The sequence below is a fragment of the Periplaneta americana genome, chromosome 13 (assembly GCF_040183065.1).
Source record: "Periplaneta americana isolate PAMFEO1 chromosome 13, P.americana_PAMFEO1_priV1, whole genome shotgun sequence".
Taxonomy (NCBI): Eukaryota; Metazoa; Arthropoda; class Insecta; order Blattodea; family Blattidae; genus Periplaneta; species Periplaneta americana.
Genome location: NC_091129.1, coordinates 100,618,999 through 100,646,411, shown reverse-complemented (window position 1 = coordinate 100,646,411; position 27,413 = coordinate 100,618,999). Strand labels below are relative to the sequence as shown.

The window sequence follows — 27,413 nt, the reverse complement described above, 5'->3', positions numbered from 1 at the left end:
TAAATTCTGTAATGTACAATAGATTGATGTAATATCCTTATAAACTATTGTATATTGACAGACTGAATGACTAGAACAACGTGGCTCTTGTTATATTAATGCAGAGAAGGTAGCTGTAATGCGAGTCCGCCACTGCGTGAGCGTTCTGCTCTGGCTTGGAATTGAAGTGCCTTGCGGAGCGAGAGCAGCTCTGGCTGACTAGACTGAGCCGCTCTCATGCCCGGCCCTGCTCTAAAAGAACACACATATTAAAAATGGAAGTGGCACAATAAAACACATTATATAATATATCCTAACCTAAAAGACCTAAAATTATGCAGTTGGGTGGATACTAATATCCCTTCCTCAGTTCGTGTCGCAAACTTCGACAGCTGCAACACTAATCTTTCTCGCCTTCAAGAGGAACAATCCAGTATTTTGTTCGTATTCTCTATTCCCCATGAGGTCAAGACATGCAAGCGAACTCCTATTCTGACTTAGCATCGAGGGTGGTAAATATTTTCTCCGTACATGTTCCAATTCGACACATAGTAATAAAATATGCTTATAGGAATCCTTTTCTTAGCAAAGCGGACAAAGACGTTCCCCTTCTTCGTTGACAATTTTATTACCCTTCCATGCCCCCAATCTTAGCCACGCTAAACCTGCTCTGCTGTTTTTGTTACAAGAATTTATGTAATCACACCTCCCCCAGTTAAGCATGAGATCTGATTGTAAATGTAGTGAGGACTTTTCTGAACATTGGAGCTCAATCTCTTGCCTCTCGATATCAATTAAACGCATATTCACATTACGCCATACATCCCTCCTGTTATTCTCTCCTTTCTCCCACACCCATCCATTCCTATATGATGCAGCCCTCTCTGCAGTTTATAAACCCACCCCTTTTCCCAGCCCTCTCTTTGTTGAGCTTTGTAGCAAATCGACCCTAGAAGCGACTGATCGCCAAATATAATTTTTAACCAGTATTTTATCACCCTAACTTTCATATGAATTACTTCGTTTTAAGCCCAAACTACTTTAGCATCCCGCAGTTAGCTGTGCTTCTGCTAATTCCAAGTATTCGTTTCAGGAAGTCCGTTTGTACCTTATTTAGTTTTCCTGCATTTTCCCAACAGGGCAAGTCTTAAAGCCGAGCGTCAGAACGGACAAGAAGCGCACGGCGCTAGCGAGTATAGTGTTTCTGCGTGAATTCTGCCTGATATCGACAATAAAAGGCTTTGTCACGCTGACGTTTACCTTAACAGCAATTCTATCATTGTACTCACGAATAAAACTTGCAGTTATTTCTCCGATATAGCCTACTTCGATTTTTCGGACATACTTCATGGAGTTTTTACAATGTTATCTTTTGCCTCCATCAGGTCTGGGCATCAGATGCTATGTATGCAACTCCAAACAGAACCACAGATGCGCAGACCCGTTCAACACCAGCATAATTTTGGATTTGCAACCTGTGGACTGCACGAACGATCCAAGCAGTTCGCGCTCAGCCCTGGAAACAGTTCGGAGTCTGATCACGCGTCTTGAACAGGACATCGACGCCGACACCGATGACACCAGCAGCGTCCGGCCCACCGCCACCGACTCCTCGGAATTCGTGTCCACCACCTGCCAGAAACTCGACCTCCGAGGTATTTACTCTTCACCATCCGACAATGACAATCGTGTACATCAGTGGTTCCCGACCTTTTGAGTATCACAGACTCCTTAAGGCTAAAAAGTCATACTTCATTTGGACGGGCCCTTTAATTTTTTTTTTTTGGAAATTTGGTCCCAAAAACATGTACTCATTTAATATTTCCATACTTACTTATGGCTTTTAGAGAACTCGGAGGTTCATTGCCGTCCTGCCGTATTGTTTACGTTAAATGATTCCACAATTTACAACTCTCACCATCTGCTAAACTTTTAGGAATTGTACTGGATCCCAAATTATCTTGGGCCATCTGCTAAACTTTTAGGAATTGTACTGGATCCCAAATTATCTTGGGCCCCTCATATTGATTATGTTTGTACTAAACTTTCAAGAGTTATTTATTTATTAAGCAAATTGAAATCACTGGTGTCTAAATAATATGTAAGAAGTGCTTATTTTGCCTTCTTCAATAGTATAATAACCTATGGTATTTCTGTATGTAGAAATAGTTCTAGTGTATCTAATGTTCTCCTTCTACAAAAAAAAAGCCTTACGTATTTTAACTGGTTCTGCTTATGATGCGCACTATAAGCCACTATTCATAAATGAGGCTATTCTGACTGTTATTAATCTTTACATCTTCACCTCTTTGCTGTAGGTAAAGAAAAATTTAATAAATTATTATCACAGATTTGATCAACATAATTATAATACAAGATACAATTTCACTTGACTGAATCTAATGTTAGACTGGAAACAACTAAAAAACAATTTATGTCCATGGCAGTATCTATGTTTAATAGATTACATAAGTCTGCACACACTGTTAACTATAACACATTTAAGAATGTTTTAAAACGCTGGATGATTAATCATCTCTTTTATAGTATTAGTGAATACTTTGAGTCCTTTGTTAATAACTTATGTTTCTGATATAATCTTATTCACTCTGTTTTGTTTTTATTATGACTATGGCCATAGTATTTGTTACTCATGACTTTAATAAAATCTAATCTAATATAATCTAATCACATAAGCCTCACATATATTAATATTAGCATAAATAACAATACAGAGTGAATCAAAAGTCTGGAACCATATAAATATCTTCCATATGCTTGATTTTCGATTACTATAGGTGTTACCAATATTTGTAAGACCAAATGCTGTACCAGTGACACATTCGATTCTAGCCTTCAGCTATCTCAAAAGCCGTCATTTTGGATGCAACTTTGAAATTTTAAGTTGAAAGGAGGTCCCGTGTTTACTCAAAATCATGTGATATTTTCTGAAAAAAAAAATGGTGCACTCAAGTTATTTAAAGATAACTGTCATAATGACACAAACATTAGTTACTACAAAGTACTTCAAATTTTCAGTCCCTTACTTTCTTTAATGTAAAACGTTTATGCTTGAGTGTCAAATGGATAGAATGATAGTGTGTTCATACATTTTCAATGTCATGTCCAATGTCGAAGTAATTAAATACACATTGTTTAACAGTGACTCATGTCAGAAGCAGACAGTAAAAGTAAAAAACTGATGGTTACACTGATTCTGCAAATTCGTCACTGAATGTAGGCTAGCGTAACCTTGATGTTCTTTTATTGTATTCTGAAATAATGATGCAATTAAAGTGCGTATGCTTTATATAAGAGGTAATGTGTAAGACCTTGATATTGAACAGGAAAGACGACAGCCATAACATGATCTGTCTGTATCTTACACCCGTGTTCATTGTCTGTCGATCGCGGTATAGCTACAGCGACGCATGAATCCCCTGTCACTTTTCTGTATGTTGTTCATTTTATATTTCCGCATCAACTGAGGCTTACTATTTTTTATCAACGTAAGAAAGACAGAAAAAAGAACAACAAAGACAGAACTCGTCAGTATTATGCATAGGCAAAACTCAATAGCAAGTGGAGAGGTAAGATTTCTTGAGCATGAAAGTCCTCCTCCTACTCCAGGCCTACAGCGTCTCAGTGTCCTTCATTTCTGCATTGCTCTTCGTAACTCTAATAACAGAGATCACTATGGTTGAGCACCCGCGAACGGTGGAAGAACAATCCTTATTCGCTAATAAATCTGCCAACAAAGATTTCCACTGTCAATTGCTGGTGCAATATCAGCGCCAACTCTAGTGGGAAAAGCATAATCTCACGCTCATGTAGGTACAGCTGCTTTGAAGATCACTGAAATAAGTCACTGCTACAACAAAGGCACCAACGCGCAATTTTCATACTTGTAATTCTGTAAACTCTTCTTGCACAACCGTGCTGGAAGGAGAGAGCGCATAATCTACGGGTACAGTGAATACTCGAGAATCAGTTGTCACATCTCATTCAGCCTTAACTAGTTCCACAATTATTGAGGTATGGGTTAGGTGGAACAAAATATACGTAAAATACAGAAGAACTTTACGGGGCTAATATAAAACGGCTCGCCGTTACTGATTCATTCATTCATTCATTTATTTTATTCCATAGATCTTACATGAGCAATGAAGCTTTAAGATGTGGAACATGTCAACATTTTACAATATTACAATTACAATTTTTACAAATTTTTATAGTTTTACAATTTAGTAATTTTCTACAATTTTTACAATTTTGTATAATTTTTTTACATTTTTTTACATTTTTTTACATTTTGGCGAGATGTAGTGAATTGAAGGTGTGAAAAACAGATTTCTCTACCTGCTACATTCCTTAAAAGACATTCACCCTTATTTCTAGTTTTGCGGTTATATTTTAGATAGTATTTTTAAAGAAAAAAAAAATGCGTAACATGATAAAAAACCGTTTCGGTTAAACGGGTTTCGGTAAAGCGCAAGCAGGATTTACCTGTATTCATTTATCATATATTAATGGACCTGCAAAATAATCGCTGGAGTGACCGGTCTTTTAAAGCATTCCAAAGCACAAGATGCTATTATGTTCTAAGGTCCATGATGATATTGTTTAAAATACAACCCCAGCTTCCGGACGCTGAAAGGCCAGGGACTAAAACATTAATATAGCAATCTACTCACAGAAAGTAGAGTCATCAAGTAATGAATAGAAATGGTGAACGTTTCTTCAGAAAAGAAAACCAAACACAGTGACTTCAAAGACTGGCACTTTTTAACTTCAATACGTTCTGTTTTAGTAATAAAACAGCTTATGTGTTGGTAATACTTTACTTCCAAACTGCTTTCATATATACGGTGTTACTTAAGTCCCTCTGGATTGGTCGTGCAGTAGCAAATCCACATATAAGAGAAAAAGCGTGATAACGCGTAGACGAAATGTACAAGTTTTTTTTCGTGATAAATGTCATGGCGCAGATATTAATTTCTCCTTTACGATGTAGTAATGTGAACATGGCGTTTTCAGGTGAACAGAAAAGCTTTTTTGTTCTGCAATTTGCTAAAACCGAGTCAATTGTAACAGTGTAATGTGGTTTTCGAACCAAGTATCGTACAAATACACCAACGGACAAAACAATAAGAGACTGGTATAAAAAAATTCGAGGAAACACGTCGCGCAAGCCGAGAATTATAAATGTCTCACGTGGATGCCCTACGTAAAAGACTTCTCTGTAGATCATACCGCTTGCAGATACTGCAGGCTATCATTCTCTAAGATCACAATATCCATATTCAATTCTGTTTGGAACTTCAATATCTAGAGAAGGATGGGCTTGCTGACAAGCTTTGTTTAGTGACGAGGCATCCTTTCATCTTTATGACAGCGTCAACCGTATAATGTTCTTAACACCTCAAATGTCACTTTACCTAATCGTTGAAGTGGACGTAGTTCAGACGAAGACTCAACACTCATTGCTGGCCTGCCAGGTTACCCGACTTTACTTCATGTGGACATTTTTCCTGTGGGGTTACGTTAAAATTTTTATTTACATGCACATTTTACCAAGAGATTTTCTAGAGTTTTGACTAAGAATTACGGATGCAGTTGCTACCTTCAAGTGTATGATAGGAGCTAGGTTACCGGATTGATGTCTGCTGAGTCACCAGAGGTGAACATGTTGGACATTTCTGTAAGGTAGGGTAAAAACTGGGATATTTACTCTTTTCACTGATATGCTGTCATTCGTATGCGTTATTTGTCTCTTGAGCTACAAATCTGCCAAATACCGGAGGGACTTCAGTAACACCTTGTATATACTTCAACGGTACTCCATCGGTGACTCTTATCAGCTGAACTCCAATGACTGTAGCGAAAATAAAACAGTCTTCCATTCATATAAGTAGGGCCCGGAAGTTAATGCTCTAAAAACGATTAAATAATGCATGCAAACATGTCCTTAAAAATGCAAAATACGCCAATAAATATGCACTAATAAATGAAGAGAAATTACGTTTTCTCTATCAGTACGAATGCTAATGAGTATGAATTGACGTTATTGCTAATAACAGAATAATAGAACGTAGGTACTGATATAAATAAAAATTAGTCTGAGTTTTATTGCATGTAAAATATCTAAAGAGAAAAAAATTACTTTTCTGATCTTTATATGAAAAAAAGTTTGTTCCTGATTAAAGATGTGAAAATGTACAATAATATGCGCCTTAGCACTTCGCCGATAAAACCCACAACATATCATTGGAAAAATAAATTAAGTTTGAATATTATCGTATAATACCGGTATGTATTACATTCAAGACTGAACATGACGGCCTTCTCTCCTGAAAAGAAAGTCACAAATACTCACCCCTGCCCTCGCATTATTTTTGCAAGCGTTTGCACTTTGGGCGACACTCCTTTCTTGTTCCTTTACTTTGTTATATAACGACGCTCTATCAACTTTGTTTATCGTCGATAGAATTGGTGACAATTGGTGAGATGGTATTTTGCAATATTAGGCCAAGGATTCGCCATAGATTACTTGACATTCGCCTTACGGTTGGGGAAAACTTCAAAAAAAATTCTTAATCAGCTCAAGCAGTAATCGAACCCACGCCCAAGCGCAATTACGGATTGACAGACAGGCGCCTTAGCCGACTGAGCTATTCCGATGGCTATCCTAGCCTTATAACACTCAGACACTGTACGTCGAAGTAAATCGCGAGTGAAATCATCGATGAAGATGCAATGGAGTGATATGAGGGAATGCCGTTATGTTCTGTCTTGATAAGTTAATTGGGTACTTTAACAACATTACAATGTTTCTTTGACTTAAACCAAAGAGAAGCCAAGGCGTATCCTCGGCTTTCTCATCTCTTCGAATACCATTTCGCTATCGCCAATTGCATCGATGCTAAATAGCATCACATTCGATACAGCGTTGTTAAATAAATGAATAAAAACACTACACAGGCTAATCAGAGATGATAGGATAAAACGACCCTAATGAAGCAACTCAACTGAAGGAAGCAGTAACACCAGAAGGCTCTGACAAAAATCTTTCCTTTATCAGCTTTGTTCGATACAAATCTAAAAATTTAAGGGTAGATGGGGTCGAAATATCACAGTTTTTATTGATTTCTTCCTGTCTTTCTTTCTTTTTTATTTTATCTCTAAAAATATTTATATTAATCTTTCCTCTTTGAAAAAAACCTTATCATTTTGCCAATCTGCCATGTTAAAGGTCCTCGGCGACATTCTTAAAAGTAAGCAGTGCAGTTTTCAAATTATTAGTTCACAACTTTGATCGCATTTTTCTCACTTTATAGTTTTCGACATTTCTCTACATATAAAATGCTCCTTGGAACACAATTGAAGGGTTCAGAGCCATAGTGGGCCAAGCGCCATTTATTAAAAACGAAGAAAGCAAAGTTAAAGTTAAGTGAATACCATAGTTTAATGAAGATTGACATATCATTGAGTTTTAAGGTGTATACTTTGTATTACTTGCTATATGTTTCCATTGAATTATGGTAATAACTTCATTTTAACCCTTGTTTTCTACGGTTCTAGTAAATGACGCTTGGCCCACTATGGTTCTGAACCCTTCATTTCTTATCTGATTGACATGAAACTAGCAAAAAATGTTAGAATATGTAGAAGTACTTCAAATTAGTCTGGGCTTTGAAGTCACTTGTACATTACTGTACATTTTCATAGCTTATGTTCATTCAGTAACTAACTTCTTTTTTTTTCGCATAAAAATCATTTTCTTTTTTCTCTTTAGATATTTTATACACAATAGAACTCAGACTAATTTGTATTTATATTTGCGGTCAAAATTTGGTAGTGAACGATACAAAACTACAGAATTTAACAATTTCAGTCCCAGCGCCCCTTTAAAGGGGAGACAGGTGAAATGTTGGCTAATTAAATCAGCAATTTCTTATTTATGTTGGGCATGCTTCAACACATTTCATCATGTTCATAGTATAAAGGCTTTTACAATTGATGCCAAGAACATTAAATTACTACCGCTGTGGAGTAATGTTTAGAATGCCTGACCGTGAAACCAGTTGGCTCGGGTTCAAATCCTGGTTGGGACAAGTTACCTGTTGAGGTTTTTACCCCAGGATTTTCCCTCGACCCATTAAGAGCAAATCCTGGGTAACTTTCGGCGCTGGATCCTGGACTCATTTCGTTGGTATCATCACTTTCATCTCATTCAGACGCTAGATAACGATAGTACTTGATAAAGCGTAGTAAAATAATCAATTAACCAATAAATATGAAAATTTTCGTACATTTTATATTATACTGTGGTTAACACAACACAATTCTCCCGAAATTAAAAATTAAAACATTTAGTGGGCAATAAAAATTTAAATTTTGAAGTTGCATATACAAGGAGGGTCAAAAGTCACTTTCCCCAGTATTTGTTCTTTGGTTTCATACTTGTACACATATACAGATGTCATAACTTGAATAAATGAATTGCTGGTGTAGTAAGTGATGGGTTGATAACCATGTTCCTGCGTCAACTGTTTTTCCGATGTCGTGTCTTGAAAACAGCCCTCGTTTTGCCTAATACAGTTATATGGCAACAGGATGCAGCACCACCTCATTTCTGTGTTGGAGTGAGGTACTTCTTGAATCAGCAATTCCATGAATGAATTGGCCGTCATGGCACAACAGAATGGCCACTCAGATCATGCGACCTGATGCCATGTGATTTTTCACTTTGGAGTGTCCTGAAAAATGATGTTTTTGCTCAGAAAACGCAGGATCTGCGTAAATTGCGACAGATGATAGAACACAAATTCGTGAAAATCGATGAAAATCGTGAGTTATGTTCTGCCATCTATAAATCAGTGTCTAAACGTTGTGAATTGTGTAGTGATTTTTTTTATTCTAGTAGATTATTTTACGACGCTTTATCAACATTTTAGATTATTTAGCGTCTGAATGAGATGAAGGTGGCAATGCCGGTGAAATGAGTCCGCGGTCCAACACCGAAAGTTACCCAGCATTTGCTCATAATGGGTTGAGGGAAAATCCCGGAAAAAACCTCAACCAGGTAACTTGCCCCGACCGGGAATCGAACCCGCGTCACCTGGTTTAGCGGCCAGACACGTTAACCATTACTCCACAGGTGTGGACTTGTGTACTGAGAAACAGGGCCTCCATTTTAAACAAAATCTGTAAAGGAATGTGTACTCAAATGTAAATTGAATGTAATTAAATGTAAGGAAGTGTTTGGGGAAAGCGACTTTTGACCCATCTTGTATTTAAAAAATTATCTCCGTTCATGGCTGTAAATTTAAAATTCTGGATACATAGTTCTTTTTTAACCATAACAGAGATGTCGTAAAAAATGATGAAACTTAAGACGAAGAAATTTTGAAAATATACATTTTTTTTTTAATTTGAATAACTCGATAACAATTATAATACTTAAACTTATAAGCAAGAATAGCTGTTATACGAAGGAAATGAAGTGTAGAAAATATGAAATCTCTACTTTATGAATTGTAGAAAATAGAAATTTCACCCATCACCTCCCTTAAAGACTCCAAATTTGTTTCACAAATCGGAGCAGTATTTTATATAGGCTAACCAGTAACAGCCTCTTTCAATACAAAAGTTACAATACGCCACTGTTATAAAAGTCATATTATTCTTGTCGAACAGATGGCTTCTGCTCACAAATCCGTCGTTGTTAGAAAAAGAATAACGATGACACTTGACCTCAGTTAGGAGTAACAAATGAGGCAAACCAAGCTGCATTGCCTGATCCGGGAATGACGGCCTGTCGCATTCGATCTGACGCAATTAATCTCAGAAGCGGGATCTGATAGCAGAGTTGCAGACAGATGGAGTGGAAACGGATATAGCCCAACACGCGTGCAAAACAGATTCGTTTTGACGACGTAGGCAGGAATCCGAATCCTTCCGGATGGAAAAACTGAACATTGTTGCCAAATGTGGGATCATCGCTCGACTGTAGTATATGTTTCGTGACTTGCTGAGCGATGCACCGTTTGAAACGCAACTCCGCACTTCTGAGTGTTTCGCACGACAGCTCTGAGTCGTCTGCCTGGAAACTGTAACTAAACGTACGAAATCATATATATATATATATATATATATATATATATATATATATATATAGGTATATATAGGGCTAGTTAAAAGTCCCGCACCACCTAAATAACTTTTGAAGCATACGGTTCAGTGACATGAAACTTGGTATGTGAGGATAACCATATACTAAGAACTCAATAATGGTATTACCGAGTTTTTTCTACTTCCGGTTTAATCGGAAGTAACTCCAACTCTCTTATTTTAAATGGAACACCCAGTATGTTATTTCATTTTTGAATAGTGGTCATTAAGAGCTTTTAAAAAATTACCCACACTTGATACTTCTGTACAAATTCAGTGTTATTAAGTCAAGGAAACAGAAAAGTGTATCGAATATTAAAATAATAAAAGCACCACCTAAATAACTTTTTAAGCATACGGTTCAGTGATATGAAACTTGGTATGTGAGGATAACCATATGCTAAGAGCTCAATAATGGTATTACCGAGTTTTTTCTACTTCCGGTTTAACCGGAAGTAACTCCAACTTTCTTATTTTAAATGGAACACTCAAAATTTATTTTTTATTTTTGAATAGTGCTCATTAAGAACTTTTCAAAAAGTATCCACACTCGATACTTCTGTACAAATTCAGTGTTGCTAAGTCAAGAAAACAGAAAAGTGTATCGAATATTAAAATAATAAAATACTCCTTCCTTAACAAAAACAAAACACCTAGCTCACCTTCTAAATTATGTGTTCAAATTGGTAACCCTCAGCTGCTTTACAATGTGTCACTCGATCATAGAAACCATTTAAGGAATGATATAACCAGGCTTTAGGAATATCTTGCACCACTTTCATTTTTATTTAGCAACTCTGAATTTGTGCAGAAGTATCAAGTGTGGGTACTTTTTGAAAAGCTCTTAATGACCTTTATTCAAAAATAAAAAAAATATATATATATATTGGGTTTTCCATTTAAAATAAGAGAGTTGGAGTTACTTCCGGTTAAACCGGAAGTAGACAAAACTCGTTAGTACCATTACTGAGAACATACCAAGTTCATGTCACTGAACACATGCTTCAAAAGTTATTTACGTGGTGCGGGACTTTTAACTAACCCTGTATATACGGACATACAGAAAAATACTTACTTACCCGACGGTTCATTGCCGCCCAAGTCCGCCATCGGTCCCTATCCTGAGCAAGATTAATCCAGCCTGTACCATCATATCCCACCTCCCTCAAATCCATTTTAATATTATCCTCCCATCTACGTCTCTGCCTCACCAAAGGTCTTTTTCCCTCTGGTCTCCCAACTAACACACTATATGCATTTCTGGATTCGCCCATACATACTACATGCCCTACCCATCTCAAATGTCTGGATTTAATGTTGCTAGTTATGTCAAGTGAAGAATACAATGCGTGCAGTTCTGCGTAGAATTAGATTACATAAAAATTGATTTTATTTTAGTGCTCATTCATTACTCTCTCACTCTCTTTACACCAGCAGTGACCAAAACTCTAACGGTAGTGATTACACGAAGGAGACAGTCTAAGAAGTAAGGAGACGGGGGAGAAATACATGGCATGAAAACTACAAGCAGTGGTGATTCGTGTACTAACATTGATTTCTTCATCAATCCCGCGAATAAAAATAGCAACCTTTGCTGTATCAGTAATATCACTACTGTCATCAAGAGCAATAAAAATATAATACAAATTTTCTTACTTTTTTTTAAATAATCCTCAATGAACACAACCAGAAATTTCCTGAATTCTCTTCTGGATATTTAGTCGAGAAATGCGAAGTTTTTCAAAATTAATTAAGAACTTTCATTGGACAAATTATTTCAGCCACCTTGATCATTACGCTTTTATAAAACTCTTCTTCGTTGGAAGGCTTAAGAGAACGAGCTATTTCGTTCGCCACTAGATAGCTGCTTCCTTACATTTATTTATGTCATCTTTCTCTTCATGACGATGATTGAAGGCTGATTTCAGTTCTTGGAATTTAATAGCTCTCTTCATACTACACTAGCACGTAATATTCAATCAGTTTCTCTAGATTATTATTATTATTATTATTATTATTATTATTATTATTATTATTATTTTATTATTATTATTATTAATATTAAATCAATAACTAGTAGATGGTCATCAAAAGATTAAAAAAAGAAATTTTCATGTGGGCAGCTGCGCTGCACATCGCCGCTTCCACTTTACTTTCCGGAAGTGTAGAAAGATAAAATATATGGATTATATTGAATTTTTTCATATCCAAATTTATATTTTGCACTTTATTCGACCAATAATACAGGGCATAAAGTGGAGGTCCATTGATGTGGGTTAGCACGATTCCAGGCCTCCACCTTCAAATGAAAAATGCACAAAGCATCGCATTCACAACAGACATTTATCAATAATTTAAACAGAATTTGGACCTATGAAAATTGCTACAAGCAAAGGAGAAGTCGAATTCGTCGTCGTGGCATGCAATGCAGTTGTCATCAACTCATCATTATCGTCCCAATCATCTATCGAATGAGGGTTATTCACAGCGAATTTTTTATAGGGTGCGCCAGTTACCTCTAAGACTTACATCTACATACATATAAATCTAACTTATACCTAAGAACAGTGGTGGGCAAAATGAACGCAACCCACAAGACAGGATTTAAATGGCAACTACATACTGTGGGAGGGGTTGCACTCTACAGTGCAGTGACGGATTTACAGACAGTTGCGCCACTACACTCCTACCTAACATATGTAATTAGAATAGTCCATTCACGTGATATTTAATTAATCATTTTTCAAACCAATTTCTTCGAAATTGGGATTTATATCTGTGCATGCTATTTTCAGTTGCGCAAGGAGATGAACATCGCTTAAGCGGAATTTGTGGCTGGACTTTATAAATTTCATTTTAGAAAACAGCTATTCGCACTGGTAGGTTGATGAATACATACCGTCATTTCCCATAACTATGGTCCTGAAACACAACTATGGTCCACGATACAACCATTCAAAGATCATTGTAGAAGTAACATGGACTGTTCGTAGATAGCTGCAGTGACTTGAATTCAAACTACAGTACAGCAAGAATATAGATAAACGAGGTACTACGTTATGGAGTACAAAATTTGAATAGTTGTATCGTGGACAATAGTTATGTTCCAGGACTATAGTTATGGGGAATGAAGGTACTCAGTATTTTTGAAGCAAACTATATAAGCAGTGGATATGTAGTATTGGACATCGTTTAAACAATTTTAGCCCCCAGTTGACCTTCACATTCTGCTTTCAAGAAGCCATCATTCTGCAAATCCAGTACCTCTAACTGCAATTCTGGGATAACATTTTCGATTTAAACATGAAAAGGAGTGGCAAAAATATTGAAATCTTTCTCCATCCTTTGAAAAACCACTGAATCTGTGTTCTTTGAACTCGTATAACATGTGATCTATTTTAAGAATGTACATATTTAAGTTCGCGTCCTGAATATTTGTAACTGATCCTAAACATGAGAAATGAAAGAACCGCCTTTCTTGTAAGTGTGATATCCTCTCGATTCATATGATTCTGACAAAAACATTGTATCACTAATGAAGCTCCGAAGTAGAGCAATCCAGTATAATCCGCCACGTACACGCGCAGTATTTTCATGGAGTGGGGGAAGGGGAAGGTAGGGGGTAAGTTTGATGCTTTGCTGAGGTCTGACGTCACTGCGGCAATGCCGCAGGAATGCCCATCATTGCCTAAGAACAGCACAAACACTCCGACCATACATATCAAGAAACAATAGGGCCTATATGACCAAACGAAAAATCGATTACAGACGGGAATCGAACCCTAAACCTCTTAGTTAGAAGCCAGCGTCGCTAACCACTGAAGTAAGAATTTGACCTTCTGGACGTTAGCTTCCTGCAAAAGTTTTACATTAGCTTAGCCCTATTGTTTTATGGTTTTGAGAACTAGTCATGGGAGAGTTATATCCTTATCTGTGTTCGCAGCGTCCGAAATCCTCAAATTGCCGCGGATTGATCGGAGCGCTAACGACTTTGCTCTCAAAAGAATGAACAAGGAAAATGCACCCCTAACCATCATAAAACGCCGGAAATCCTTGTACTTCGATCACACTTTCAGAGACCTCAAACACGAGCTCTTCTAGGTGGTATAATGATAATGGAGGGCAAGATCGAACGCGAAAGAGTAGGGGAATGAGACATTTCCCGATTGCGAAACCCAGATGTTAGCTACTCTTGAATAACTGGCATAAGTCTGTGAACGGTTCAGAATTACGGTTTCCAACTTCTTTGAGTCGAGATTATTAATGAAGAATACGGATTTCCAACAGTGGTATAGCGTGATTTAAGAAATCAAGGAAGTTATTAAGGCAGTGGCGTAACTTCAGTATCTACTGACCTCTACCTCGAGGAATTCTGAGGCTCTTCGACCTACATTTATTTTATTTTTAGAACATATTTTCGTCCTATATCATAGCACAACAGACAATAATGACAAAGAAGTCAGAGTTACCATATGCATTAGATATGAACAAAAGTAACTGCCGCTCTCGCTCGCTGTGTTCATTGCATTTGTCTTTCAAGTCTCAACTGGTCATTCTCGTGCGCTCCGAGTCTCGCTCATCATTTTCGAAATAGCATTTGGTCGGCGTGGAAAGATTTCGTAACTTTGAATAACATCATTGAAATAAATAACATTATAAATGTTTAAATGAGACAAAAAGACAAAACAGAACAGTATCTTAGTTATCAAAATGTTCTGGTTCTATTATATAATATTATATACCTATGGGTATATAAATAGAAAAAAAAATTCTCAAATAAATTTGCATTTCTAAGAAACATAAAACATAACATTAATATCTTTTTATTTGAATTGCACACTTGATCTTAAACACATGAGAAGAAAATTCCTAGCCTTTTAATAAGGGCCTATAATTAAATAAAGACTTGGGAACGGATTATTATACTCTGAAAGGTAGAGATTATGTTTCATGTAGGCTACTTCATTGTTTATACATATATAACAGTTGCCAAAGTAGATAAAAGTTCAGTCAGTTATAAACAACTATGGCGATTCAAGGCTGCTTGACTTCGGAACTCAATATCGAGTCTCGGAACACTCAGAACCAGTCTTTTACGTCAAGGAAGTGACGTAATATAACAATGTCGTGCGGGTTTTCGGCTTTGCGGGCGCTGTTAGTCTCGCTTTCTCTATCGTTGTTCATCTCTACTATACATAGTAAAGATAACAATCAATTTACAACAGTAATTAAAGAGTTACAAAGGCATAGCTATCCTACTATGTCAGGGGTTCTTAGTCTATGGGTGAAGTGGCCTTTGGGACGCCACACTGTAGCTTCCCAAAATAAAATAAGAAAATGTCAATTAAAGGATAATAATAACAATAATAATAATAATAATAATAATAATAATAATAATAATAATAATAATAATAATAATATTAAATTTCTTCACTTATTTATACAGTATTATTTATTACTTACATTGATGTTGTTTCATTTCAAAACAGATCCATGGGTCGCGCAAGTTGACCTCTGGTTACAATTAATATTAGAAAAGAAGAATTCTCCCCGGCGCCGGGGATCGAACCCGAGTCCTTGGTTCTATATACCAAGCGCTCTCACCATTGAGCTACGCCGAAGTCCAATCCACAGCACCGCATCGAACTCCACCCCTCCAGGGTTTTTCCCTTTGTGGCCTGACTCCAAGTTGAGCATGTATGTTGACAATTTATTAAGTCAACTGCCATTACACAAGGAGCGCACTCAGTTGAGTGACTGGTTGACTTTGGGAATCAGCAATTTTAAATCATGTCTTACATAAGGAAATTTTTCTCAAAATCTGTTGAAGTTAGACAGCTGATTTTTGCAGGTTTTGTACACATAACTTGACTTCATGCTGAAACAGTAGTTTTTCTTTAATTTATTTCCTTACTGAGAAATATTCCCCCCCCCCCTTTCGTACACTTTTTCGACGATTTTTACAAATTTAAAAAACTTTGTTCCAGTAGATACAAAACATTCAGATAAACAATTCCTGAAAATTTTTAAGTAGAAGCTTAAATAGATTAAATAGAAGCTTAGAAAAGATTCCTATTGTATGGAAAAACTTAACTTGCGGTAAATTAGCGTAAAAAATAAGAAATACAAGGGTGTTTAAAAAAGTAAGGTAATAAAAGCTCTCATGGACAATTTTTATTTCACAGGCAGATACTGTATACTAATACACAATAGTAGGGCACTGGTGCGCATTACTTTCCAACATAGTCACCATGTTTGCCTAAACACTTGTCCCGACGGTAGACCAAGACATCGATACTGTCAGAGAAGATATCTCCGTCAAGTCTCTGAAGCTATATCACGATGACATGCTGACCGGCCGTATCGGTGTTGAATCGCTTACAATCGAGGTGCTTCTTCAACGGTCCGAGAGATGCAAATCGGTTGGTTCCAGGTCGGGGCTGTAGGGAGGATGGCCCAGTACCTCCCACCGGAAGCGTCGTTTCGCACCTCAATAAGTTGATGATGAATGCTGGTGAGGTGCCCTTCAGACGCAAAGACCGGATCACACTACGCACTTCCACGTTTGACCATGTTTCTGTGTGCGCAGTCATCTTACAACTGATATTGCGAGGGCCTGACGCAACATACGCGCCATCTAATGGCTGCGTGATAAAGCTGTAGTTTGCTGCTGCAGCACTGACGGAAAAGTTTGAACATGAGGGGGAATATGTCAGCCGTGACAGCTCTTATTTATCTTACTCTTGAATCACTTTCGTATATACATATACGCTCACTCCTAAGAAAAATTAAAAGTTTACATGGTTATAAGTTTTTATATGTATATACATTTTTAAAGAAGAGAAATAAAATAATAAATCGGAAAAAAAAATCAAAACTTTCTGCCCCAAATCCGTTTTTTTTTTTTTTTGTAATGAGCGCTGAAATTAAAACTTGTATACTTCTAAGGAAATCGAAAAACTGAAATGGATGCAATAATTTAGTATGTGATGTACAATTTTAATGAGAGAAAACCGAACAATTAATTGAAAAAATAAATTAATTAATTAACATTTTCACCAAAAAACCTATACAATTCCGCCTTGAGAATCCCTGTACTTAAGAAAAGCAACTAAATTTTACAAAAGTTATGAAGGTACTCACATTAACGTATTTCTTCTCTCAATACTCGACCATGACGTCCTGCAAAACAAGAGAGTGAAAAAGATTGCAGTTTCAATTTCACTTCTTTCATCATTTGATTTATATGTAACACTTCCACAGGAATGTGAAGACATACCATCGGATACTTATGTTGAAAATAAATCATATATCATATCATATCATAGACCTATATCACATCATTATCGCATCACATCATATCATATATCATATCATATCAAATCATATCGTATTCATATAACAGTTTCTTTGCCAGATAGTGCAAGGAAAGAGAGTAATGCCCCAGAAATGTCCCTAATGTGTAGGCCTACATTCAAATGTTTCAGTCTTCAGCTTCCCGAATGCACTCCAGTTATCATCTGTTTCAGGGACAAGTCCTTTCTGAATTGGCAAAGAATGACTTGTTTCAAACACCAACTCATATAAATCCCCGAGTCTATGACTTGAATCGTCAACCCCTGACCTTTGTCACAATAACTCCTGGCGAGACTGCAGAAATCGACTATAAAAAGTTACACAAGGGACATTCTTTGTATATACTTTTTTTGGTATCCCATTGCTTTTTATTGGCTGTAATATAACCAAACGGAAATTCCTCGTCGCACATATTACATCACCCAACACATGTTTTAATATTATTCTCTTCAAGCATTATCCTGCTTTAACCAGGCCACAAACTAGAAGCGCGAGGGTCTGCTAGAACCCCAGATCTGATATATTACTACATTTTCACGAAGACACTTCAGAACAAACATTAAACTTTTTTGAGCTATCGAGGTTAAATCATTTGGATAATACGAATATTTCCATACTGCTGAATTTTCATGTATTCTCGCGTAACATAACGTATTTTTTTTATCATCATCATCACTCTCCTGTGTTGGTCTTGGTGGTCTGGCGCTTACAATGCTGGTCGTTGGATCCGAGGTACTCTGTTTCGAGCAGGCCGAGGGGAATGGTTTCAAAAGACGACAAAATTGTTAACATGTCTTTCTCCGAGAAGAAAGTAAAGCTGGAAGGCACCTACGAGTTCTATCTCACTGTCAGACCTTAAAATATTCCTAAATAATTCATTATAACGCTGTAAAAATTACATAAATTATAGCAGCAAGTTTGTTTGCACTTTCAGTTTAAATATTAGTAGAGTAATGTTTTTCCCATGCATTCAGGTGGACCTACAAGTGCTCTTAACATCCGCAGGAATAGGTACAGATGGTATGCGAGGTACAATCCGATTCGCAATGACTAGGGCCCGTATTTTTTGGGAATAGCGTTACGAGCGAAATTTTACACAATTACTTTCTTTGTTGATTTTTTTACGATGCTTTATCAACTGCAATGGTTATCTAGCGTCTGAGTGAGATGAAGAAGATAATATCAGCAAAATGAATCCAGAGTCCTGTGTCGAAAGATTTTCAGCATTTGCTCTTAATGGGTTGAGGGAAAACCCCGAGAAAAAATCTCAACTAAGTAAATTGTCCCAACCAGGACTTGAACGGGCCCGCCGTTACTCCACAGTGGTGTACTTTCTTCCTTTGTTACAATACTCTTCTAGATACTACCTAAAATACTAAATTTAAGAGAAGAAAACACGCGAAATAAAGCGAAATTTGGATCATTGTGCGAAATAATAATTATTATAATTATAATTAAATATATCACTCTATCACAAAAAATACGAAATATGCACCATAATGTTACTCAGTATTGTTAAAAATGTGTTTATAGCTTTTGTTTTAGTTCATTTGTCAATCGCTTGGTAACGTGTCATTCTTTCTGTATTTTCTCCATGGGTATCGTGTATACTCATTTTTATAACCTCTATGGCCATCGGAAAAAGATCGATTTCTGTAGTCCGCTGCAGCAAAAATTTAAGAATTTGCAATATGTTACGCACTGGAGGTTAAATGAATGAATGAATTAATTAATTAATTAACGAATAAACAAATAACCATTAAAACAATAAACCTGAATGAATGAATGAACATTGAATTAACAAGCTAATGTGTCCCGTGAAGGGCTAAGGTCTCCTAAAAGGGGTGGTCCTGGAAGCTTACTCGATGAGCACTCCGAGTATGTGTTTATACCTAGCTAGTGATTACTTAACCTAATACCTTAGTCGCATATATACGTATATACAGTACATACATAAGTACACATATACATACACATATAGATGCACTCATACAAAATACAAAACACAAAACACAGAATACAAAATACAAAATACCAAAGACAAAACAATAAATAAATAAATAAATAAATAAATAAATAAATGATTAAATGAATGAATAAATGAATAAATAAATAAATAAATAAAAACAAATAAATAAACAAACAAACAGACAGACAAATAAATAAATAAAAAAATACATATTTTGATATGAAAAGGTTTTGGAAGGACTAGTAGAGGATTAAAGTGAATTTGGTGTGAATTTTTTTGTACGCAATGTGGTTCTGGTCTACTTTTAAAGCGGACACTGAGAGTCTTTTCTGCGCATACGAAAGTACTCTGTGACTTTCGCACAAATTTTCGTGCGGACAGTATAGAGACTGTGCTTAATTTATGCTTTTGTGATCCTGATGTCATATGTAAGCAAAATGAAATAATTAACAATAAACTTTATATTAAATATGACATTATACATTTAATTGACAATTTATTTCACGGAATACCCACCGAATTGACAGCTTATTTTCATGAAATTCCCAACGAAATAGTGTCAAGTTTAACACCGAAATCACGCATTTTATTTCACAAAAAATGGTCGCCAGCAATAACGTATATTTCAAAATGGATTATATAGTAATTATTGCGTGATAGTTCGGAATTAGATCTCTTTTAAAGGATCCCTTTACTCATAATGCGACTACGAATATGTTTCAGAAGTGTTTGGTAAATTTTATGAATCACTCTGTGTATATTTAAATTTCAAGCACAGGCCTGCACAACGAAAGGGAAGCAGGAATAACAGCTTTAAAATTATTTCGTCCTGATCGGAACGAGCCTTTGTTCTAACCAGTGCTTGTATGTTAACGATAACGTTTATAAACTGTGATTCTGTATGTTCATTCAACTTTTTTATACTATTATTGCATGCGAAATAATTTTTCTACGATGGCTTCTCGTAAATGCAATCGATAGGATGTCCGTTACAACCTTCTCTTTTATTTGCTTTCAGTAATGGGCGAGCTGGTGACGGAGAGGGGGTGTTCTGGCCCTGTTCAAAACAAGCTGAGTCCATGCGACGCCATCAAGTTGATAACAATCCGCAACTTGCAACTGGAATACTGCGGCTTCTGCAGTACTGACGGCTGTAATACGGCGACGGACCTCGGCGTCTCTCGTCTTGGGTTTACGTCTTCAATTCTCCTCATGACAAGAAGACTTTTATGGGCATGAATTTGGCGCACTCTTTGTATAGAGACGATCTTCAAATTGCACAAAACTTTTAACTAAAGATTCAGCGTTTCCTAGACAAACACTTCGTCAGTGATAATACGGTAATCAGGGTAAAAGAAAAACTGGACATGGTGGTCGTTTTAGATAGTTGTATAAAACAGGGATGGGGAAACTTTTCTCCTTTGCGAGCAACCACACATTTTCTACCTATAATTCAGAAAAGATCAACAGTTATTCAGAAATCGCCAATTGTACTTCAGATTAATCAAGTGTGAATTTCAGAATAGGTCACATGTAATTCAGATAATTCAGATTGTGCAACTGAACTTCAGAAAAGATCAATTGTATTTCAGAAAACGTCGATTGCAATTCATAAAGCGTCAGATGTAACTCAGAAAACATTAATGAATCCATTTAATTTTATTCAGATTGTGGAATAAAACTGAAATTCTGAAAATAGCATTTATTTGGTAGTCATGATTTTTTTTTATTTTAGTAGGTTATTTTACGACGCTTTATCAACATCTTTGGTTATTTAGCGTCTGAATGAGATGAAGGTGATAATGCCGGTGAAATGAGACCGGGGTCCAGCACCGAAAATGGTAGTCATGATAACTGGCTGTTCTGTTTAAGTGATTGCATAATATATTATAAATATCAAAGTAAAAATGTTTAATAGGTATAGAATTTATCAATTATGGTTTCTGAATTACGTTATAGATATTTTCTTAATTGCGTCTTACGCTTTCTGAATTACAATCGATCATTTTTACTTAGGCCTACATGTGATGTTTTCTGATTTACAATTGAAAAATCTGAATTACATTTGACATTTTCTGAAATTCACTTGATTAATCTGATATACAATTAATTACAGCTGGGAAAGGTGTAGTTAGAGGAAATTTGTAATATTACGTTTGAAAGTTAAAATAAACTTTCAATTTTATAATCTGGCTGTTCTGTCAAAAAATAGGATTGGAGTTTTCCCATCTGAATTATAGAATAAGTATTTATATAATTTCAAATTTTATTATGTTTGGTTTGTTCTATTTTTACTAATGCCATAGTTAAGTACAAACCGTTACGCCACGTTATTCACGTCGTACATATTTCATTATACATATCATTATAAATATGCCGGGTGGTGACTTGGAACACGCACCATAGGGATTTCAATGCTAAAATTTATATTTTGTTATATTAGCTCCCCTAATAATAATTATTATAGCAGAAAATGTCATTGAAGGTTTTTGTGAAGAAAAAATTCTGCATACATTTGTTTTATTAAAATAACAAGCCGTACCCGTGCGCTCCGCTGCACCCGTTAGAAATAAATATAAAGTTAGAAATAAATATAAAGTAATTGCATAATTAAAATAGGACATTTGATCCAGGGAACATTCGTGTTTGATAGAAGGATAAATCGTTTATTATGTTACTTAAATTGTATTTAAAAAATTAAAATGCTATCATTTTGATCCAGAGACCACTCATTTGGTCATAAAAATTATTTTAGGAAATACAGGAAACGAATGCCTATCAAGTTTTCTGTGCATAAGAATCTATTTTAATCTTACCTGTCCTCGATTCACTCAGAAGTTACTGTAATAACATTATAGCATTATGTCCATCTAGAGAAACTACACTTTCCAATGGTGAATTAATAATTAATTAGGTCAAAGCGGTTAATTTAGCTTCCGATATTACTTCATACAAACACAGAAACATTCTCTGTAGGCTATGTTTCATAGCTTTCGATTGTTGTTGTCCAAGGCCCCTTATAGACGAAGTCATTTTTTTTATTTCATTACACCGCCTTAGATGGCGTTGTTATTGTAATTTTGAAACTCATTTATCTCATTAAATATCAGTCCTATCAAAATTTTGCATGGAAGAAAACTTATCGGAAATTATTTTTAAAGAAACTTTTGTTACGTAATATTTTTCATAAAAATTAATAATAACGGAGATATTTCGATTTGTTTAATTCAAGCCCCCTTATAACCTCCCTTTTAAATAAAATATTTTGAATGCCATATAGCCTAAATTCTAAGTTACAACGAACTTAATTTATATTCCAATTTTCATATAAATCGGTTAACAAGTTATGACAGACATGCAAACAAAAATTTCAAAAAAGAGATTTTCGGTTTCAGGGCGGTTAATTATATATGTTAGGACCAATTATTTTTGGAAAATCGAAAATTACCAGAAAAATTTCGGCTACAGACTTATTATTAGTATAGATATTTTGATTATGAGTGTGTTTGGAATTAATTAAAATTAAAAAGTAATTATAACCATCTTTAATGAAAACTTAATTACAGTAGGTCATGGATAACTGAGACTTGTGTTTAAAAAAATAGTTTAAGATCCAACCAGTTATGACAAAATTTAAAGGGGAAACAAATGAATGTGACATCACTGTGATGGTGCCGGTCTTAATGAATATCCCTCAGTGAACATCTCACATACTCTATGTGCACTATTTCCAGTATAATTATAATTTAATAATTTGAACTTTTTCTTTCATGGAATACATTTTCTCAGATTAACAAATGAAGTATAAACAACAATATCTTTGCATTCAATTGTTTTTACTAATCCATGGCCAACTGTGATTGGCATGCATTAAAATTAGTGCAGTTTCTGTGACGGGAGTATTTTGTATTATATTTTTAGATTTTATTTCCAGCCAAAAATTGATTTCAATGGTATGACTGGATGCAGAATTTTTTCTCCACAAAAAATCTTTGACATTTTCTTATACAAGAATTAGGGGAGCTAATATAAAAAAATATAAATTTTAGCATTGAAATTCCTATGGTGAGTGTTCCAAGTCACTACACTGTACACGCTAGAGTTTCGAGTATCGTCAGTAATTCGTTCCACAAAATTGCGACGATTACCTAAATGAAGATAATCGAATCACTATTTCTCTCATATATCAATTTATCAATGAAGTGTAATAATCCGTTGAATTTCAACTAATTAGAGCCATATATCACTGCATTATTGTAGATTGCATGTTGTCACTTTCATCTTGTCGCTGATGATTCGTAGTTGATTCTACAAATGAGGAATGTCATAATCTAATAAAACAATAAATTCACAAATACCCAATCAATATACATTTCCTCAACATGAAGTAAATGACACAAAATAAATTTACTTTTATGGGATGTTACGCTCATAATTCTGCATTTAATTAAAAGTCCATGTTTTAAATTCCATTTTGTTTACAAACATCAAAAAAAGATTTTCATTATTCCAGTGTAGTTGGAGTAGTTGTATTTGTAAATAACATGTTTTTCTTCCTTTACGAATCTATCGTGAATTAATAAGCTTTTTGTTGCCCGCGGATCGGCGTATAAATATACTACTGACATTTTGAAACAATATGATATGACATCCCAAGACATGAAAAATATTTGTTTAAATATCTTAAAGAAATCCATAGACATTTTACGTAATCATTTCTAAACTTTCTAAATTACATATTGTACTACCTATTTTATTGATATAGTTCTTATTTCTCTCTATTCTATATCTGTTTTTTTTATTGTTTCCCCGACCTATATAGTCATCTTTTATGGCAGTCGGATGTATTAATAATAAATACACACGATTATTTCGTTCATGTATCAATTCACCAATGTGATGTAAGAATCCGTTGAATTTCAACCAACCAATAAGAACTATCTAGCCTATCTCTTCAATATTATTCATTTTAGAATAAAAAATTATATTCAGGTTTATCGTGTCACAGATGATTCGCAATTGTTTCTTTCCTCGTAAACAATTTAGAAAGCCGAGGTGGACATGCAGCTGTTAATAACTAAACACCAACAAACATTTTTAATTAAGTGATGTTTGGAACTAATTTTCAGAATTTTCTGTTGAAAGAAATCACGAAATTCAACAAATGTCAATGCCTCCGTGGTCTGTTTGGAGCGCTGTAATCTCAAGACATGCAAAAAAATCACCTCAAGCTTCGTGACTATACAGAGTGTTTTCGGACTAGTGTTACAAACTTTCAGGGATGATAGGGAAGGGCACATGTATAAATTTGAGATGAGGAACCCTGGTCCGAAAATGGCAGAGTCGAAAGTTACAAGCAAAAATAGTTGTGTGGAAATGAAATAATTTTATTCCTCTGTACATCTTATTTATGTGTATTTATCTGTACATCTTACACATACTGTATTCATCTGACGTTGTTTATATTGCCTACTTACAGTACCGGTATTCTGTTCAGTGCCCTGTCTGAGGGGTGGGGATACGAAACTACACTAAACCAATGCAGATAGAGTATTGTATAACGGATATGGTCGGTCCTGATATGCACGTCTGTAGACAGCAGTGTATGTATACAAGTTGCGGTGTCCAGTCGATCAGTCCTAGTGAAATGGAGGAGTACACGAGAGCGGAATATGCAGACCTGGTTTTCGAATACGGATGAGCCAATGGGAACAGTAGACAAGCTCACGTAGGAGATATCCGGCCCATACCATCTTTCCACGACTTTTCCAAAGGTTAAGGGAAGGAGGGCACGTGGTGCGAAATTACAATTCCATTTCCACACAACTATTTTTGCTTATAACTTTCGACTCAGTCATTTCCGGACCAGGGTTCCTTATCTCATATTGATACATGTGCCCTTCTCCATCATCCCTGAAAGTTTGTAACACCAGCCCAGAAACATTCTGTATACTGGACTGTAACTATACCCACTTCAGACAAACGTACAGCAAGCGATGTCGCGTCTGATGAGCGTCTATGAAGCGACACCTCGAGGAAGGATAGTCATAGACTAGGAGAATCCAGAAAGACCTTCATGCATTGTCCTACATAAGTGTGTTAGCAACAACAAAAATATATAATGGCTTTAAGTCAAGATTTATATTACTTTCTGCGTGAAGTAAACATACTTAATAGCGTGGCATGTAACGTTATGTTGTTCAAGATAAGTGAACAAGATTCATAATTTTGTAAGTTAAATATATTTATGTTACTGTACATAATTTATGTTAAAAAGTGTAATATTGTATTGTTTGTTAAAATAATAAATATCTCAAATTAAGCACACATTTAAGAGAGCAATTTATACTCTGTTACAGTTCCCAGTGTCACAGATTTAACACAAAATCTTAGGATATGACAGTCATATACAAAGATAGAATGTTACCACAAGACGTGATTTTCGATCGTTATTTAATTTATGTCATAAATAGCATACTCGTATATTTTCGTAGAATCCCAGCTTTTTCTTTTTGGGACTACCAATTGGAGATTCATATCTATAAATTGGGGAAAGGAGTTGATACCCCATTATCTCATGAGCTGCTTCATGAGTGATGCCTTATTGGTGTCACTTATGAGATTCCAATCTGTCTTCGGACACACACACAGGTATAGGCCTATATATATATATATATATATATATATATATATATATATACATACATATATACATACATATATAATGGTGATTAAGGCGGTGGTGAATCATGGTATGTAAATTTCAAATCTGACATTTGTCTTTATGACTGAGGGAAACCATCTGATTGGTTAGCCACGGAGTTTGAACTCGGGACCTCCCAAAGTGTCCCTATTGGTAGAGGGTTCCATTAAAAACAAGAGTAGAGAAAAAAAAGTAATTAGAATAATAGTAGATGCCAAATCTAGGGAATCGTGTAGAACCATTTTCAAAAAACTACAAATAATGTCCAATGCTTTTTAGTATATTTTTTCATTAATAAACTTCCTCGTATGTAATCGTAAGAACTTTGTAACTAGTTCAACAGTTCAAAGCATAAATACGCGTCAAAAATTACTTTCATATTCCATCGGCAAGTCTATCGTGCTATCAAAAAGGAGTGTGCTATATAGCAGTAAACATTTTTAATAGCCACCCTATGGATAAAAAAATCAAACTCAAAACATAAGATTATTTAGGGCCATATTAAGTACCTAATTTCTCAAGCCTTCTATTCTGTAGGTGAATTTATGACATTCAACAAAGCTTCATGAATATTTCTGTCTTATACTAGTAGAGTCAGAAAGTATCCGAACTTCGGGTGGCAACGCCATGCTCTGTAGGCAACTTCTCTGCTTTGTCAGTGTAGTATGTAGCCTACTCTCTAGGCGTATAGACTCAGTGTCAATGCTTGAAGTATTCTTCAATATCCATGGCCTCGGTACATTTCGAGTTTATTCTTGAGGGTCGAACTGTCAGTAAGGAGACATATGTTGCAATTCTTCGACGTTATCGTGATGCAGTTCGATGAAAAAGACCCAATTTGTGGCAAAGACAATCATAACAATACCCCAGCACATCGGTCGCTCTTGGTAAGCGAATTCCAAGCACAACACAAAATATTTGTTCATCCACAGCCACCATGTTCTCCAGATCTTATTCCAGTAGATTTCTACCCATTTTCAAAGGTCAAATTCCTACTCAAGGGACGGCGGTTTGCGTCAGCCGAAGAAGTGAAAATTCATGCGACGCGCGCTCTGCGGGAAGTAACCAAAGATGGGCCGCAGGAATGTTTCGAGAAGTGATATGGACGCTGGCAGAAGTGTGTCACTGCCCAAGGGGCGTACTTTGAAGGTGGTGTTATGTAATTGGTTACATATCATCTGCAACAAAGGTATCTATACATGTTCGGTTACTTTTTGACTCTACTGGTATTAG

The 27,413-nt window shown here is 35.7% G+C and overlaps 1 protein-coding gene across 1 annotated transcript in view; it reads left to right on the top strand.

The window, feature by feature from the left end:
* Positions 1–25,797, top strand: part of LOC138712165 (UPAR/Ly6 domain-containing protein crok-like) — a 44,278-nt gene extending 18,481 nt beyond the window's left edge. Inside the window, exons 2-3 of the mRNA XM_069843648.1 lie at positions 1,365–1,634; positions 20,496–25,797. Coding sequence (XP_069699749.1) covers positions 1,365–1,634; positions 20,496–20,716 — 491 coding nt within the window. The 3' untranslated portion in view covers positions 20,717–25,797. The remainder of the gene's footprint in view (positions 1–1,364; positions 1,635–20,495) is intronic.
* Positions 25,798–27,413: the final 1,616 nt, after the last annotated feature.